Source organism: Bos grunniens, chromosome 22, assembly GCF_055505025.1.
Source record: "Bos grunniens cultivar Pamir isolate PY7600 chromosome 22, Bosgru_T2T1.0, whole genome shotgun sequence".
Taxonomy (NCBI): Eukaryota; Metazoa; Chordata; class Mammalia; order Artiodactyla; family Bovidae; genus Bos; species Bos grunniens.
Window position 1 is genome coordinate 60,024,677 of NC_141186.1, and position 19,019 is coordinate 60,043,695.

Consider the following 19,019-nt stretch of genomic DNA (forward strand, 5'->3'; position numbering starts at 1 on the left):
AGCAGCTTTTGCTTTTGTTTCCGTGCAGGTGTCCAACACAGAAATAATTTCCTTGCTTATGAAAGTCACGCAATTAGCTTTTGCTCAGGGTAATAATCACTACACTGCCATCACAGCCCCAGGCTGTCTTGCAATTTAATGTATTGTATTCTGTACAGATTAGCAAAGGCTTTCATTATCCAGGAAATAGTCATATGTTCAAAGACATTATAAATTAGGAAATACTGACTTTATTGTTTTAATTTTCCTTATAATTTAAGTATTTAATCTCTACTTTAGTGTTAAAAAATCGAAGGAAAGCTTTTCTTTGGAGCATGTTCATGCAAAATTAACTACGTAATGAATAGCTCTGAAAAAGCTTAATTACAAATACTCTGTCAGGTTTCAGCTACTAGCTGTGATTAAATCTAAGTTAATTTTCAATGCGTAGCATGAATTTACAACATGTATTAAATGTGGTTTAAAATTTTAAGAACAAGTGTGATACATCCTACAAGGCAGAATGGAAGCTCATGAAACGAGCAAAGAGACGCATCAGACAACTGAGGTGTCATGAAGCAAATCCAGAGAAAGGAGGACTCATACAGGCAAAAATAAAACTAGTCTATGTCGTGTGAAGCTCCAGTCCTTTGGCCACTTGATGCAAAGAGCTAACTCATTGGAAAAGACCCTGATGCTGGGAAAGACTGAGGGCAGGAGGAGAAGAAGGAGGCAGAGGATGAGATGGTTGGGTGGCGTCACCGACTCAATGGACACGAGTTTGAGCAAGCTCTGGGAGACGGTGTAGGACAGGGAAGCCTAGCGTGCTGCAGCCCTTGGGGTCGCAAAGACTCAGACACGACTCAGCGACTAAACGACAACGCCGTGGGGACAGGCAGTGAGCAGTGAGGTTAATCTTTTTACGAACGCTGGATGGCCGGGGCAGAAGGCAGCTGGGTGAGGCTTCTGTGACAGCCCCAAGCGCTGGCAGGGCCACCAAAGCACAGAGAAGCGGCCACTCTGGTCCCAGCCCCCGGGCTCCTCCATCCTGCAGCCCTGCCTCGCCGAACTCCAGTCTGGCCTCTGTCTCTCCCTCTGCTGACGCCCAGCAGAGACAGAGGGGCTTAAAATCACTGTGCCCCCTTGTGAAAATGGCTGTGACATCGCAGATAAGTATTTCAATTTCCTGCTTAGAGTGAGAAGCTTTATATGAAAAAGGACCAAAGAGTTACGCGCCCCCGGTCACACAGCTGCAGCGCAGACAGAACCGGGCTGGGGGTCCACTTCTCTGCCTCGAGCTGAGATGTTTCCCACACATAAGCCCTCAGCACAGGCCTCGTTCATCGTCCACGAGAATGGGTGGGTTTTGAGGGACGCAGCACAAATACTGAGTGAAGTCAGGTGTAGAATAACGCACTTTAAAATTCATTCCCCTAAAAAAATAAAATTCATTCCCCTAAACTGCTTTATCAGGCTTCCCAGGCAGCTCAGTGGTAAAGAACCCGCCTGCTAATGCAGGAGATGTGATTTGAATCCTGATCCAGGAAGACCCCCCTGGAGGAGGGAATGGCAACCCACTCCAGCGTTCTCACCTGGGAAATCCCATGGACAGAGGAGCCTGGTGGGCTACGGTCCACGGGGTCACAAAGAGTCGGACGCGACTCAGTGACTAAACAACGACAGAGCCGCGGTCACACTGTACAATCTTCTGTTTAATATTCTACAACATAAAGAGCGTGTTACCAGAAACGCGAGCCACCCTCTTTTAGTACTCAACGACTGCAACGTTTTTCAACAGAGCGGCCAAGCTCAGCGCAGCCATGCCACGTGGGCACACGGGAGCTCTCTTAACCTGAGGGGTCCAGCCTCCAATCACGTAGAGTTTATTGTTCACTGTGGCAACCGCATGGCACGCCAGCTGCAGAGGAAGTGGAGACACCCTTTTCCAGGTGTCCCGTTCCACAGAGTACTTGTCAACACAGTTTGTGATAAGATACTGGTTTTTAACTTTCATCTGCCCTCCTATCACATAGAGGTCGTTATGGACGGCGCCCAGGGCATAGAGCTCTCGAAATTCTGCCGTGCATAACTTCTCCCAAAACTGGTTTCCTCTGTCGTGGTACCTGTGAATTAGCAGAGAGAGAACCGGGATTAGATTCAACGTAAAAACGAGCTGCCAAAGAAACACAAGTTTCTTCTCCGAAAACAACATGATTTGGTTCTTCTAATTGGAGAGAAAGAAACATCAATATAAGACAGTGATACGTGCTGGCGTTTGATCGCTAAGTCGTGCCTGGAAAACCCCAGGAAAAATATGGGAAATAAGAAAAACAAAGGTTCTGTTTGGAAACAGGTGAAAAACTTACGTGTGTTCTGCACTGAGAACAGCTTCTGCGGATAGGGTACTCACTGCGCATCAAACATTTGACAGCTGAACCTGTTACAGGCATCTCCCCCAGCTGTTCTAGACCAACTCGTACATTCTTCCCCAGGAGGACGTTTAACTTCAGGTTGGGCAGGGAAGTTGGAAGATTGTTCTTTTCAACCCAAAGACTGCTCTTTCCCTTCAGGTTTGTCTGGCTGGTCACAAACTGAACGCCGACATTTATCAACCCTCAGGACAGCTGTCTTCTCAGTGATTTTAGGCAGGAAACCAGAGTTCCTAGCATCACAGACAATATTTTCACCACTGCTTTGAACTGTAGGGGATTTCAGAGAAGGGAGGATCGCGTGTCTACAGGCGGGGGCTCTGGAAACAGATGGTGAACGTGTCAATAGGATGGAAAATGGGTTTTGGAGTCTGGGGGACCGCCCTGGTGGCCCAGTGGTTAGGGTTTCACCTTCCAACGCGGGGAGTGGGGGTTCCATCCCTGGTGGGGGAGCTAAGACCCCACACGCCTTAAACCAAAACAGAAAACAGAAGCAACATCATACCAAACTCAATAAAGACCTTAAGAACAGTCCACATTAAAAAAAAATCTTCAAAAGCTGAGTTTTCGTTTTTCTGAGACACGGTTTAAGAGGCCAAGAACAAAAATATATGCCTTGAAGGTTGGGAAGTACATGTTTGCCGGGCGACTTGGTAATTGATTAAGCATTTTGAGGAGCTGAAACGCCCGGATGAAGCCGTAGAGCTCACTGTTTCGGACGTGTCCCAAAGAGGGCAACGGCAGCGGGGAAGCACGCGCCGTCCTTGCAGAGGCTGTCGGTCGGGAGACGACTGTCCTCAGCTGCTTGTCTACCAAAGCGTGAGAGACGAAAGAGATGGGAGGTGTACTTTTAAAACAGAAACAACCGACCACAGTGCGAATAATCCACTCCCTCTCTTAAGTCGAGAAGAAGGGTGTCTGCGTGGAGGTCTGTGAACTACAGAGTGGAGGCGAACTGAAGAGCGTCTTAAGACGAACACTCAGGACGAGGGCGCGACACAGCGGAGATGCAGACACGCTCACGCGCATCACAAGCCTCTGCGAGGCCCACACCGTTTCTGCCCTTTGTTGTGCCTATCTTTGCATGAAATGTTCCCTTGGTGAGATGGGAACACCAGACCACCTGACCTGCCTCCTGAGAAACCTGCATGCAGGTCAGGAAGCAACAGTTAGAACTGGACATGGAACAACAGACTGGTTCCAAATAGGGAAAGAAGTACGTCAAGGCTGTATATCGTCTCCCTGCTTATCTAACTTCTATGCAGAGTACATCATGAGAAATGCTGGGCTGGAAGAAGCACAAGCTGGAATCAAGATTGCCGGGAGAAATATCAATCACCTCAGATATGCAGATGACACCACCCTTATGGCAGAAAGTGAAGAGGAACTAAACAGCCTCTTGATGAAAGTGAAAGAGGAGAGTGAAAAAGTTGGCTTAAAGCTCAACATTCAAAAAACAAAGATCAAGGCATCCGGTCCTATCACTTCATGGGAAATAGGTGGGGAAACAATGGAAACAGTGACAGACTTTATTTTCTTGGCCTCAAAATCACTGTGAACAGTGACTGCAGCCATGAAATTAAAAGACACTTGCTTCTTAGAAGAAAAGCTATGATCAACATAGACAGTGTATTAAAAGGCAGAGACAGTTACTTTGCCAACAAACATCCATATAGTCAAGGCTATGGTTTTTCCAGTGGTCATGTATGGATGTGAGAGTTGGACTATAAAGAAGGCTGAGCACCAAAGAACTGATGCTTTTGAACTGTGGTGTGGAGAAGACTCTTGAGAGTCCCTTGGACTGCAAGGCGATTTAACCAGTCCATCCTAAAGGAAATCAGTCCTGAATATTCATTGGAAGGACTGATGCTGAAGCTCCAGTACTTTGGCCACCTGATGCAAAGAACTGACCCACTGGAAAAGACCCTGATGCTGGGAAAGGTTAAAGGCAAAGGAGAAGGGGATGATGTAGGTTGAGACGGTTGGATGGCATCACTGGCTCAATGGACATGAGTTTGAGCAAGCTCCAGGAGTTGGCAACGGACCTGGAGACCTGTCACGCTGCAGTCCATGGGGCTGCAGATTTGGACACCACTGATTGACTAAACAAAAACAACAAATCGCAAACCTGGCGCTGACGTGCCCTTAGGGAGCACTGTAAGACCCTAACGATGCACACAGCACTGGGAACCTCATTCAATCCCCAAGCAACACTTCTGACAATGACAAGGGTCCATCTAGTCAAAGCTATGGTTTTTCCAGTAGGCATGCATGGATGTGAGAGTTGGACCGTAAAGAAAGCTAAGCACCAAAGAATCAATGCTTTCAAACTGTGGTGTTAGAGAAGACTCTTGGGAGTCCCTGAACTGCAAGGGGATCCACCCAGTCAATCGTAAAAGAAATCAACCCTGAATATGCCGTTGAGGGACTGATGCTGAAGCTGAAGCTCAAATACTTTGGCCACCTGATGCGAAGAGCTGACTCATTAGAAAAGACCCTGTTGCTGGGAAAGATTGAAGGCAGGAGGAGAAAGAGGCAGGAGAGGATGAGACGGTTGGATACCATCAGTGACTCAATGGACACGAGTGTGAGCAAGCTCTGGGAGTTGGTGAAGGACAGGGGAGCCTGGTGTGCTGCAGTCCACTGGGTCACAAGGAGACACGATGCAGCAACGGAGCAGCAATACCAGCAAACGCTTCTGATTATCTCTCTATTCGCCTTGCTGACAGTTTCATCCCTGGGGGAAGAAACTGATGCTTCACTTGTCGAAACTTCACTTCGCTTTTCGAAACTGATGCTTCACTTCTGCCCAACGTGGGAGAGCCTGTGGGTCACACGAAACAGGGTGAGTTCAAGACAGAGAGGAAAAGGAACGCAGGGTGCGTAGTTAGACGAAGAGAGAGTGGGGTTTTGAAGACAGTTACGAGGCGAGACATTTAAGGATCAAAACACAGACTTTGAGAGGATCTGAGATGGTAAAGAATGAACTCTGATGGCAGAACTGCAGCTCTTTGAGGAAGAAAGCAGAGACCAAAAGAACCTGAGGCTCCAAGGGGAGAAGCAACAGGAAGCGAGTGTCAGGGACCCAAAGACTCCCCCAGGAGACCCAGGTCCCCTTTCCCCAGGGACCTCGGGTCCGAACCTGCCCCCACTCTGTCCCCGTGGGCAGAGGCCAGAGGGGCAGTCACTGCCTGGGGTTTCCATGCCTGCCCCCACTGCTGGGCAGAAGCGACACGCCTTCAACGCGTGCACGTGAGGGGCGCCCGCTGGAGCCTGAAGCGGTCCTGCGACGCGAGGAGATGACAGCTAAAGAGAGACCTCTCCTTCTCTCTCTGTCCCCACTCTGCTGTTGAGAAGCACTTCCCGAGTGAAATCTGAGAACGTCTGGCTCGAGGGCCCCGAGAGGGGACGGTGTGTAAGGAGAGCTGGAGGAGCTGCCTGCACAGTTCTCATTCGCCCAGGCCCATCTCAGGGCTGAGCTCCTGCTGTCTCCACTCACAGGCCCTGGACAGACGCGACTGCTAAGCAGACATTCCTCTCCCCCCGCAGTCCCAGGGCGAAGCGCTCTTTGGCAGCCAACGTTGGACAGTATTAGAGGTTTAGGAAGCGGGTGTCAGCCGCTCAGGCGTGTCCGACTCTTTCCGACCCGGTGAACTGTAGCCCCTTAGGCTCCTCTGCCCATGGGATTCTCCAGGCAAGAATACTGGAGTGGGCTGCCACTTCCTTCTCCAGGAGGTTTAGGAGAGACCCGCTCATTAAGGGCACAGAATGAAAGCTGACAGGACGCACAGTACATTTTGGCCAAGAAACAAATCACTTCTTACTCTGAATTGTGAACTGGAGAGTGTCAGCACAAAGGAGTCACTGTTAGTAAATTTTCTTCTTGTTAAAAGTTATATGCAGCTCTTCAAAAGCAAAGCGATTACAGCATATGGATAAACAGTGAAACCTGGATGTAAACAGACAGGAATTGTCACATATAAACACTTAACTCACGCAGCTTCATCTGTACCTTCTCAACAATGAAAGTGAAGTGAAAGTCGCTCAGTTGTGTCTGACTCTTGGCGACCCCATGGACCATACAGTCCGTGGGACTCTCCAGGCCACAGTACTGGAGTGGGGAGCCTTTCCCTTCTCCAGGGGATCTTCCCAACCCGGGGATCGAACCCAGGTCTCCCGCACCACAGGTGGATTCTTAACAATGAACAGGAGAGGGAAAATAATGTGGATGCTTTCATTATGAATGTTACCTCTATGTCAAATACATGATCGTGAGGTAATTCAGAACACATGTGATTTAAAACATGCTCTCCCAGCAGTAACTCCTGCTGCCGGTGTCAAAGCCAGAAATGGAAACAAACGCTGGGTACAAACCTGTAGATTTCAATGCTCTTGCTCTTCTGTCTGGAGAGCTTAGAGGCGCTGGCTTCCCCAGCCACGATGACACTGTTGTCTTCCATGACGACACCGGTACACACGGTGCCCAAACCCTCCCCGTACTTGGGAGACGAGATGAAACAGGTCTTCCGCGACACAGGGTCATAGCAAAAGCTGGCGTCCCCGTAGTTCCTGTGTCTTGACCTGATCCCCGAAGCGTTGGTGCCAATGCACAGCAGGAGACTGGTGGTCTCCATGCCGTAACGAAGACTCAGGGCGTGCGGCTGGGGCGTCTTGATGGCTTTGAACGCGTTCTGAATGAGGTCGATGCAGTTCGCGTCACACAGGAGCACCGTGTTCCTCCTCAGGGCTTGTCTCAGAAAGGAAGGGCTGACCAGTTGCGACCTAACCTGCTTCAAAAGCTCCACGAGGTGCTCCGTGCGTCGGTCCGGGCGATGATTGACCCACCTCAGGACGAGGTCCAGAATGCTCTCCTCTCTGGACACGTTCAGGTCGTCCGACTGGATGAGCGTCAGGAGCTGGTGCACCTCCACCTCCAGGATCTCTTCGTGTAAGCTCACCTCGGCAAAGTGCCGGTACAAGTACTTCCTCGACTGATCGGCCAAGTCTTCGGCTCCAATCTGCTTTGCGAAATAATAGATGCCGACACAGTTCGAGGCGTCCATGTGGGCCGTCATGTGCTTCTGGCACGCCTGGAAGACGTCCTCCATCTGCATGAAGTAGGCGGCCATGGCCACGGTCTGCACGTTGGCGTTGCTGACCTCCAGAGCCGCGTGGTACATGTAGCGCAGCAACACCGCCACGCTTTCCGCCGTGATGTCATGAAGCACCACCTCCCTCTGGGTGCACTCGAGGAGCCCACACGTAAACATGGCTTTGAAATACGGACTAAAGGCAGCCAGGACCAGCCTGTGGCAGGGGAACGCCTCCCCTTCTGCGATGATCACGACATCAATCATCTCCGCTAAATCTTTCATGCTCTTAATTTTATTCAGTAAATTCAAGCTGTGTTGGTATTTTTCTTTCCCCTCAGACTTGTACTCCATGGTGCCCTCTCCAATGTCTCCGAGTAGGTCTTCTTTAAATGTAGCTTGATTCTCGAGGGCCTGTTTTCATGTCTGATTACTCACCAAGCAACAGGGATGTCATGAAACATTCCTGAGGGGAAGGAAAGAGGCAGGTTTCTTCTAAGAAAGAGATTCTCTGACATTTAAACATGCAGCATTACTTATAAGCAAACACTCATTCCAAGCAGAGACTTTTTATATTAAGCCCACCACTGGGGGCCTCCCTGGTGGGTCAGCAGTGAAGAACCCAGCTGCCAAGCAGAAGACGCAGGCTCAGTCCCTGGGTCGGGAAGATCCCCTGGAGAAGGAAATGGCAACCCACTCCAGGGTTCTTTACCAGGAAATCCCACAGACAGAGGAGCCTGGAGGGCTACAGTCCACAGGGTCGCAAAGAGTCAGACACGACTTAGTGACCAAACACCACCAAAAAAGACAACTACCGTGGTATCTAAAATCATGGCATTGATTGTAAAAAAAGAAAAAGAAAAAACAATAAATTATTAACCATGAACAATTATTTCTCTAACTAATGGCAGAGATTTTTCTAGGAGGGCTGGAAAGACCTTCCTGCCAAGGTGAATGAAGAGAGAACAGATGGACACCTTTAAAAAAAACTAATTTTACTTGTCTATCTGTGGTGCTGGGTCTCAGTTGCTGGGCGGCTCTCTCCGGCCGCAGGGCGGGGCTGCTCGCTCTCCGGCCGCGGGGTGCAGGCCTCCCAGTCCGGGGGTCTCCCATGCTGCACAGGCTCTAGGGCGTGCGGGCTTCAGGGACTGTGGCACATGGGCTTTGTTCCCCCCCGCCCCCGCACCGAGGCGCGTGGAATCTTCCCAGACCGGGGATCAAACCTGTGTCCCCCGCATTGGCAGGCAGACTCAACCACCGGACCAGCAGGGAGTCAAGATGGGCACCTTTTGTGTGTCCACTTCCTGTTACCAAATTCAGCTGACCCTCAGGGGGAGGACCGGCCTCATCAGGAGACAGTCTCTCTGTGGAGATGCAACCCCACCACCCCAAAGGTTACACGCGCCGTCCCCCAAAACGCACCCAGATGCGATCACGGCCAGTCTGCAAAACCACAAGGGGGCATGCAGGCTGGCTGGAAAAGCAGTCCACTAAAATTCTGCTCAGACTTTGCCGTGGAGTAAATACTTCACAACAGGGCTTGGGAAAGCAAAGCACAGCCAAGCGTCTGTAAATGTGAGAACTCAGAGCACTTGAAACTTAAGACTAAATCGTCCTAAACTTACAAAACGCACAAGAGTCACCCCCTTTCTCTGACTCTGACTTTGCCATGGAGTAAATACTTCACAACAGGGCTTGGGAAAGCAGAGCACAGCCAAGTGTCTGTCGATGTGAGAACTCAGAGCACTTGAAACTTACGACTAAATCGTCCTAAACTTACAAAACCCACAAGAGTCACCCCCTTTCTCTGACCCTCCCTTGGCTCTTCCCTATCTCCCAGAGGCAGAGGTGGAATTACTTCTTGCCTGAAAAGGCACAAGTCTAATTAAAAATTTCTTTAAGCTTGTCTCAGCTTCACCTTCCCCTGGGGAACGGAAGCTGATTAGCCATTTTGCTCTAAAGGACATTCCCAGAGTCGGAAGCCCTGGATGGGAGGAGTGGATCTCCAGCCTCCGTCACCCCGTCCAGGTGTATCGTGGCCAGCGTTGCACACAGCAAGAATTAACATCGATGGCAGAAAAGTCAGCGAGGAGCTGAGAAAGAAGGGGCGGTGACAATTTCAACACCGCGAAAGCAGAATCTGTCAGCTGTAAAGGTTATAAACTTTCTAAATTTCTGTAATCCAGTAAAGCGCTAGAAATCTCATCTGTCTCAATGAGACATGGCACGTTTTCGATGTTGAATTAAAGTTCATTTCAGGAAACAAGTGTTAAGCATGAAAGGAATGTTTAATGATATAATAGCAACTGTAAGACCTGAAAAATGACTGCTCAAGGGTGTGGAATCATAGTGACTAGCCAGTCCTAGAATCCGTACACTCGAGGTGAGAATACAGCCCTCCTCGACGGATCTTCTGGCAGCTGATGGCTCAGCTGGATTCCCTGATGGCTCGGTGGTGAAGAGCCTCCCTGCAAACGCATAAGACACGGGTTCGATCCCTGGGTCTGGAAGATCCCCTGGAGGAGAAAACGGCACCCCACTCCGGTCTTCTTGCCTGGGAAACCCCACGGCCAGAGGAGCCTGGCGGGTTACAGCCCATGGGGTCACAAAGAGTCAGCTATGACTTAGCGATTAAACAGCAAAAAGGATGGAACAATGGCTCAGCTATATTTCAATAAGTTAAACTTCTTATGTAAGAGTTTTCAGGCTAAAAGTGAACCTTTGCTTTTTGCTTTGTTGTAGATTTTTACAAAGAGAATCCAATTACGGGTAATTAGGCAGTCATTCGGAGAAGGCGATGGCACCCCACTCCAGTACTCTTGCCTGGAAAATCCCATGGACGGAGGAGTCTGGTGGGCAGCAGCCCATGGGGTCACTAGAAGTCGGACACGCTGAGCAACTTCACTTTCACTTTTCACTTTCATACATTGGAGAAGGAAATGGCAACCCACTCCAGTGTTCTTTCCTGGAGAATCCTAGGGACGGGGGAGCCTGGTGGGCTGCCGTCTATGGGGTCGCACAGAGTCGGACACGACTGAAGCGACTTAGCAGCAGCAGGCAGTCATTATCTTTCTGAGCTCTGCTGCAACACATTTTGAGTGGTCTGAACCATATTATGTAGGCTTCTTTATACATAAACACATCAGTCAGCTTTACAGATGACAGCTGTTGCCTCAACCTAAAAAGTGTAAAACCGGTCTTATAAGGAAATAAATGTTTGAAGATTTCCATGCCATGTGCTGATATATAAGACTTTCAGAGGGCACCTACCCCCACAGTGCTAGCAGGCCACGAGCAAGCTTCCCGGAGGCATCACAGGATCTAACGCGATGCAGGCACTTCAGCCTTGGTAACTCCTAAAGCTTATCTGGATGACGCTGGAGGGAACGAGGCACTGGGGGCCGGAGTGTTACGACTGCAGCCTAGGATTTCGTATCTTTCAGGCAGGAACCAAGCCACCCTTGTTGAACCTTTTGGCGTAGGACTAGTTTCATAAAAACAGAAGTGGCATTCGTTTCAAAGAGCTTAAAAACAGATTCCTTGGTCCCTGATGGACGGGTTTCCTGTTTTTAAACCTCTATCTTGTTTATTTATGCATTTGGCTGTGTCACTGCGGAACGTGGGTGCTTTGACCTTCAGGTGGCATGCGAACCCTTAGTTGCGACGTGTGGGGTCCAGTTCGTGGCCTGGGGGTGGAACCGGGACCCCCTGCACTGGGACCGCTGAGTCTCACCATCAGACCAGTCTTCTTGATAAACACGTCACGGGTAATGTCTTACACGCAGCTCTGTCCGCACAGTGCCAGCGTTCCCTCAGCACCCAGCCTGCCTCCCTTGGGGCAGGGCAGGTGGACTCCCCACAACGGCCCTCGCCCTGAGGCTGCTTCAGGGGCTGGCAGGACCCTGAGCCTGGCCTGACTGCAGTGACGCTCAGCCTCTGGTGCAGTGTTCAGGGGAGCGTCCGCGTGCTACACAGATCAGGGGTCTGACCCTCTGCACGCTGTGCCCACAGCCGGCATGAGGACAGAGCCAGGACAGGAAAGGCGGCGGTGCTTCAGACATGCCTCGTGTCTGGACGTTTCAGTTCAGAGGGAGATGCTGCTCCCTTCCATGTCTGAGCAGGCTTGAGTTGGTGGGTGCTGTTGTTGGCACTCAGAAGGCCTCACTATCACAAGTGGCATATGCGTGAGCATGAGACAATGTTGCATAAGGAATTGCAAGTACATATTTTTCAGTTTCACTGGAGCAAAAGAACTGGAGAAATTTCCAATGTTGCTCATTTCTCCTTGATAGAAGGCGGAAAGCACTAAGTCAACTCTTTTGAATTTACCTCTTCACATTCAGTGACCACAGCATCTTATAACCAGAGGAACTGAGTCTTGAACCCAGACTCCAGAGCCTGCCCTCTTAATCAGCCCTCTAACGTAAGCACCCGACTAGCGCCGGAGAGGAAGGCTCAGGCTTCGTGGGATTTCTGTCTGAGTTCAGCGCTGCCGTGCAATGCAGGGGTTCAGTTTAGTTCAGTTCAGTTCAGTCACTCAGTCGTGTCTGACTCTTTGGGACCCCATGAACCGCTGCACACTAGGCCTCCCTGTCCATCACCAGCTCCTGGAGTTCACTCAAACCCATGTCCATCGAGTCAGTGATGCCATCTAGCCATGTCATCCTCTGTCGTCCTCTTCTCCTCCTGCCCCCAATCCCTCCCAGCATCAGAGTCTTTTCCAATGAGTCAACTCTTCGCATGAGGTGGCCGAAGTATTGGAGTTTCAGCTTCACCATCAGTCCTTCCAATGAACACCCAGGACTGATCTCCTTTAGAATGGACTGGTTGGACCTCCTTGCAGTCCAAGGGATTCTCAAGAGTCTTCTCCAACAACACAGTTCAAAAGCATTAATTCTTCGGCCCTCAGCTTTCTTTATGGTCCAACTCTCACATCCATACATGACCACTGGAAAAACCGTACCCTTGATTAGACAGACCTTTGTTGACAAAATAGTCTCTCTGCTTTTTAATATGCTGTCTAGGCTGGTCATACCTTTCCTTCTAAGGAGTAAGCCTCTTTTAATTTCATGGCTGCAATCACCATCTGCAGTGATTTTGGAGCCCAGAAAAATAAAGTCAGCCACTGTTTCCACTGTTTCCCCATCTATTTGCCATGAAGTGATGGGACCAGACGGAGGAGGCGATGGCACCCCACTCCAGTACTCATGCCTGGAAAATCCTATGGGTGGAGGAGCCTGGTGGGCTGCAGTCCATGGGGTCGTGGAGAGTCAGACACGACTGAGTGACTTCACTTTCACTTTTCACTTTCACGCATTGGAGAAGGCAATGGCAACCCACTCCAGTGTTCTTGCCTGGAGAATCCCAGGGACAGGGGAGCCTGGTGGGCTGCCGTCTATGGGGCTGCACAGAGCTGGACACAACTGAAGCAACTTAGCAGTAGCAGTAGCAGATGGGACCAGACGCCATGATCTCAGTTTTCTGAATGTTGAACTTCAGGCCAGCTTCTTCACTCTCCTCTTTCACCTTCATCAGGAGGCTCTCTAGTTCCTCAGCTTCTTCACTCTCCTCTCTCACCTTCATCAGGAGGCTCTCTAGTTCCTCTTCCCTTTCTACCATAAGGGTGGGGTCGTCTGCACACCTGGGGCTGCTGCAGGCGCAGCCACAGACAGTGTGTAACAGATGAGCACCGCTCTGTGCCAGAAATAAATGTTTTACAGACACGGAAACTTACATTTCGTACATTTTCACATCATGAAGTATTCTTCTTCTTTTGGTTTTAAAAAGCCATTTAAAATGATGACATTCATTCTGAGCTCGTGGGCGACACAAAACAGGCAGCAGGACAACAAGCCCGTGCTGCTGTCGGAGGAAACCCGCCGCCCAGACCCTGCCTGGCGCCCGGTCTGCAAGCCTCTGCTTCAGTCCAGCTGGAGAGTTTGAGATGGGCAAGGCTCAGAGTCCTATTTTAAAAAGATCATCTGGTTGTCTCCCCGAGATTCCTGAAGATAAATCAATTTTCTAAATAAATGTTTGCATACAGTTTCTCTGCCCCATACACTGGCTTCAACAACAACAAATAATACTTTTCACATTCGGAAGAAGCATTTATGACTTTTTCAGATGAGCACATATATTTAAGTATCTGTTCCTTCTAACCGAGGGGCTTCCTTGGTGGCTCAGGCAGTAAAGCGTCTGCCTGCAATGTGGAAGACCTGGGTTCAATCCCTGGGTTGGGAAGATCCCCTAGAGAAGGAAGTGGCAACCCACTCCAGTGTTCTGGCCTGGAGAATCCCATGGATGGAGGAGCCTGGTGCGCTACGGTCCATGGGGTCACAAAGAGTCAAACACGGCTGAGCCACTTCACTGGTTCACTTTCCTTCCAAACACCTTTTATTTCACTCCTGAAAGCTACTCTAATTGGGATGGATTTACAGACCAAATGACTTTCCTGGTGAGACCCTGGAAAACGCTTGGGCAGTTAAATGCTTCAGTAAGCGTTCCCAGAGTTGTTTCTTGTATGCATAATCTGCATAGAAGACACTGGTATTGCAGACGGGGGCTTTAAAGTGAGGCAGTCCTGGGTCTGGGATTCCCTGGTGGCTCAGACGGTAAAGCATCTGCATGCAGTGTGGGAGACCTGGGTTTGATCCTTGGGTCGGGAAGAGCCCCTGGAGAAGGGAATGGCAACCCCCTCCAGTATTCATGCCTGGACAATTCCATGGACAGAGGAGCCTGGCAGGCTACAGTCCATGGGGTCGCAAAGTGTCGGGCATGACTGAGGGATTCACACACACCCCCCACAAATCCTGGGTCTGAGTTGAGCCACTGCTGTCATCCTAGAATGATGGAACCTTTCTGCACATCAGTTTCTGCATCAGGAAGATGCAGGCGCTGTATATAAATAAAGTATTCACAGCTGGATCAGTCCTTTGGGCCAAGGTGCTCGTGGCGGGGTAGCAGTGTGCCTCAGAGGTGAGGAACTCGGGCTTTCTCTTGGGTTCCTGAGACCTGGGTTCTGCGACCTTGCTGTGCCATTTACAACATGAGCAAGTTTCTTAGCCTCTTTCTGATTCCTGACCTGAGACTAGTGTTGAGAATTATATAAGAATAGTTGGGAGAAATAAATAAAGCCATGCGTCTCCCATATGTAATTTGCTTGGTGAAGCTGAATACACCTGTGCAAATAATTTTTGAACAATAAAAATGTTTGGGCTCCTAGACAAACTGCTTGTGGGCACAGACACGGCAGTGGGCACAGGTCTCAAGTGAAAGAACGGACAGCGAGTGTGCCTGGGGCTGGGGCACAGAGGGCATTCTCCCTTCATCAGCAAAACAAAACTGTACAAATGTTCTCAATGATATCAATGGGAAGTTATTCTCTGCTCCGATTTATAGAAGACCGAATTGGTGCACTCATATTAATAGTGCCCATAACAATGGGGAGAAATGAGTAGCAAAGATAAATGTGTCACAAGAATAAAGCCTAATTACTCTGCAAATCCAACATGCAGTTTCACCACGTCCAGATTACTTAGTTTTAAGAAGTGCATTGCTATAACGTTTAACGAGACATAAAGATGTTAATTTACTTAAACTGCCAGTGTTGTGCTTTTATGATGTTTAGTTTCATAATCTTTATATCAGCTTTAAAGTTGCTCAGTTTGGTTCAGTTGCTCAGTCGTGTCCAACTCTTTGCGACCTCATGGACTGCAGCACGCCAGGCCTCCCTGTCTGTCACCAACTCCAGGAGTTTACTCAGACTCATGTCCATTGAGTTTGTGATGCCATCCAACACTCTCTGAATAATGATTCATACGTGACCATGCCTCTATATTTTGCTGAAGTCAAAAGTAGTTTAAATTCATAGCAGTACTGTTTGAATTAGCAAAACTTTGGAAAGAGCCTAAATAGCCAATAACGGGAGAACAGATAGACTATAGCATATTCACTCAAGAGAATATTGTACAGTATTTAAAAAGAGCTTGTAGAAGCTGAAGAAAAGAATGAGCTAGGGCTACGTGTATTATTCGTTATGCCTTTTTGCATGTCTTAAATATTGCATAAACTAAGTTTAAAATTAAAATTTGTATTAACATTAGAGAAACTTACAAACTTTGAAGATGTAACCTACATTGTAAACCACATTAGTGTGTATATACAGACAGACAGACAGGATATATACATACATCATGAATCTCCTTTCAAACCTGTCACGCTGTAGGCAACCTAACTTACGAGTCACTGGAAAATCCAAAAGCTTACACCTTACTTCTCCAGTCCGAATGAGAACTGCCTTGGGAGAAAGGCAGGAACAATGTCTTCCTACATCTGCTTTGGTGGGAAAAGAAGTTACTGGATTCCCAAATTAGTGTATATATATTTTTTCCCCATAGACATGTTCAGTATGTGAGGAGGTTCTAATCTGAAATGATAGAGTTGGTCAACAGCAAAGCCTTGAATTTTATTGATGAAAAAGACTGACGACCTAAGAAATCACATGGTTAGGCTCCCAGATTCCAGCCTAAAACCCCTTTGAACAAATTTTGGTTGGCAAGCCCAGGAAGGTCAACGTGACCTCAGAAAGTGATGCCTGAGTTCCAGAGTTACCACACAGCCCTTCTGGGAGCTGGTGACTCTGTGCATGAGATCAGTCTCCCCACATTCACAGAAGTTATCTCGAGCCTATTTTCCCCAGCACCAGCGCCAGCCAGGCATCAGAAGGCCCTCTCTGAGAGGGCCCTCCCAGCCCTGCCTGCCTCACGGCTGACTTGCCTCCTTGTATTACCAGGCTCTTCGTGACAGTGAACCCCTGGCTGCTCCAGGGCGACCGGTCAGCCTCACATGTTCTTCTCTGCGTCTGCAGTGGCCTTCATCCACTTCCGCCTCAAAAAATGGACCGGCTCTTCAAAATTCAGCCCAGTCATCACTCTCTCAGTTAAGCCTTCAAGGCTCTTCCTTGCTTTTTACCTTGAGCACAGCAGTGACCGGTCTGTTGTTCAGTTCAGGTCAGTTGCTCAGTCGTGCCCGACTCTGTGACCCTATGGACTGTAGCACGCCAGGCCTCCCTGTCCATCACCAACTCCCAAAGTTTTCTCAAACTCATGTCCATTGAGTCGGTGATGCCATCCAACCATCTTATCCTGTCGTCCCCTTCTCCTCCTGCCTTCAATCTTTCCCAGCATCAGGGTCTTTTCAAATGAGTCAGCTCTTTCCATCAGGTGGCCAAAGGATTGGAGTTTCAGCTTCAGCATCAGTCCTTCCAATGAACTCCCAGGACTGATCTCCTTTAGGATGGACTGGTTGGATCTCCTTGCAGTCCAAGGGACTCTCAGGAGTCTTCTCCATCACAGTTCAAAAGCACTGCTGTTACTGCAATTTATTTATGTATCCACCCTCTTCCCTTTTCACTGGAGATCACAGTGACGGTAGGACTCCGATCTTAACCCTTCTGTATTCTTTTTTAAAAACATTATTTACTTATTTGGCTGTGCTGGGTCTTCGCTGCGCCATGTGGGATCTAGTTCCCTGTCCAGGGATCAAACCTGGGCCCCCTGCATTGGGAGAGCAAACTCACAGCTACCGGGCCACCTGGGAAGTCTCTCCTTTTGTATTATTAACATCTGTCTGTGACATTGCCTGGCACAGAGGAGCTGCTCAACATGGTTTGTGCAATTAAATGAATGCTTTGCTTAGCCCTAAATGACAAGTTCATAGCTTTTATGCATGTTATTAACCAATATCTTGAAGATGTTTTCTTTCTACGTATAAAAGTGGCGCTTGATTCTCTAAGTTGCTATCCCTTTGTCCAAGGCAAGTAAATGTTGCAGAATCATTACCTTGATTTCCTTGCCTACAGCTTGACACACTCTGACATCCAGGTCTCCAGCCCTCAAAATCAGCCCCCAGTCACCGTGTGCTCAGGAATTTGGCCCCGGCCCCTCTTCTTAGGGACCTGAAGCCAGAGATAGCACATTGGCAGCTCACAGACTTTTTTTGGTAACTTGTCAACATGCAAAGCTGACATATTCCAGCATCCATTGAAAAAAAAAAGGAAGACAGCAAAGGGGGCTTCTTAATTTGCATGGCGAGGCCCACCGGCAGGCCTTGGCAACCCCACCTCTTAGACCCGGCTTCCCTGGTGGCTCAGTGGTGAAGAATCTGCCTACAATGCATGAGACCCAGGTTCGATCCCTGGGTCGGGAAAATCCCCTGGAGAAGGGAATGGTGACCCACTCCAGTGTTCTTGCCTGGAGAATCCCATGGACAGAGGAGCCTGGTGGGCTACAGTCCACAGGTTGCAAAGAGTCGGACACGACTGAACGACTGACACACACAGGCACACCACGGAGACCACTAGCAGGCCTTGAGTAGCCCCCTCCTCAGAGGGGACTTGCCTCCCCCATTCCCCACGCCCCCATCCGGACCTGACCCCGCCCTCATTTCTAACTCCTCCGAGGCTGTTGCTTTTCTCGCCCCTACAGCCTTACCTTGGTGGCCCCTGGCTTTCCCAACTAGTCTCCAACCTTATTGCTTTTGGGCATCACCGTCTTGTTCAGAGCCTGGCAGAAATGGCTCCGGACCGGCCTGAGTGCACGGAGACTCCCAGGGGTACTGACAACCCTGGATTTACTGCATGGTAATGAACCACACCAGGGCCGCAAGGCCGACCAGGAGGGAGATAAGCTAAAGACGCGTCTCCTTTGCTCCTTCCTTTGCGGCCTCTTTGCTTTCTCCCCGGAGCCTTTAGCTGGCACAGAGCTCCTCAAGAATCCCCCCGGGGTCCAGGCGGGAGGGAGACGCAGGGGGATTAGAATATTCAATTTGCAGTGAGGACTCTGGCCGTGTGCTGTGCCGGGCACGTCCTCGGGTTCCAAGGAGACCGGCAGGCGCCCCCGCCCCAGCGCTCTCGGGCCGGCGAGGAGGGCGCCCCAGGGCCGGGCGGGGCTGCGCGGGGCTGCGCGGGGCTGCCGCGCGCGCGGCGGAGGCGCAGGGCCGGAGGGACCCGGGACGCGCAGGTGGTTCCCCGCCCCCAGGAGGGTCGCCGCTACTTACGGGGCTGCCCGGCTGGAGGCGCGGCCGCACTCGCTCCGCTGGGGCCGCCGCGATGGCGCCTGACCGGCCGGGCGCCTAACCAATATGGGCCGAGCCGGGGCTCCTATAAATAGACGCCGCGGGGAGGGCGCGCGGGGTCCGCGGGCAGGGAACCGACCTGGCAGCTCCGCACGGACAGCTGCTCGCCCTCCGCGCCCGACCCGGGAGCAGGCACCAAGCGCCGTCGTGCGTGCGTGCGTGCGCACACGCGTGTTGCAGGCGCGCGGGGGCCTCGTGGAGCCTCACGGTGAGCACGGGAGGTCCCAGCCGTCGCCACACAGTCGTTTCCTGTCCTTCCTTTGTGGCTGTTCCGGCCTGACACGCTGGGAGCCCTGCGGTCCGTCTGGGCACACGGTGCTCACCCTAGAGCCACACTGCAGCCAGGTGTCAACACCTCCCCAGAGGCCACGAGCTCTGCCCTGTCTGC

The 19,019-nt window shown here is 50.3% G+C and overlaps 1 protein-coding gene across 3 annotated transcripts in view; it reads right to left on the reverse strand.

Annotated features, from left to right (window-relative positions):
* KBTBD12 (kelch repeat and BTB domain containing 12) overlaps positions 1 to 18,610 on the reverse strand; it is a 51,874-nt gene extending 33,264 nt beyond the window's left edge. The window contains exons 1-3 of one of the 3 annotated variants that reach the window (XM_086368838.1): positions 18,554 to 18,610; positions 6,783 to 7,964; positions 1,832 to 2,102 (exon numbers count right to left, since the gene is read on the reverse strand). In XM_086368838.1, the coding sequence (XP_086224964.1) occupies positions 1,832 to 2,102; positions 6,783 to 7,852 (1,341 nt within the window). In that variant the 5' untranslated portion in view covers positions 7,853 to 7,964; positions 18,554 to 18,610. Of the gene's footprint in view, positions 1 to 1,831; positions 2,103 to 3,695; positions 6,603 to 6,782; positions 7,965 to 17,988; positions 18,490 to 18,553 lie in introns of those variants that run through there. The other 2 variants (XM_086368839.1, XM_086368840.1) reach the window with 2 other exon arrangements.
* Positions 18,611 to 19,019: the final 409 nt, after the last annotated feature.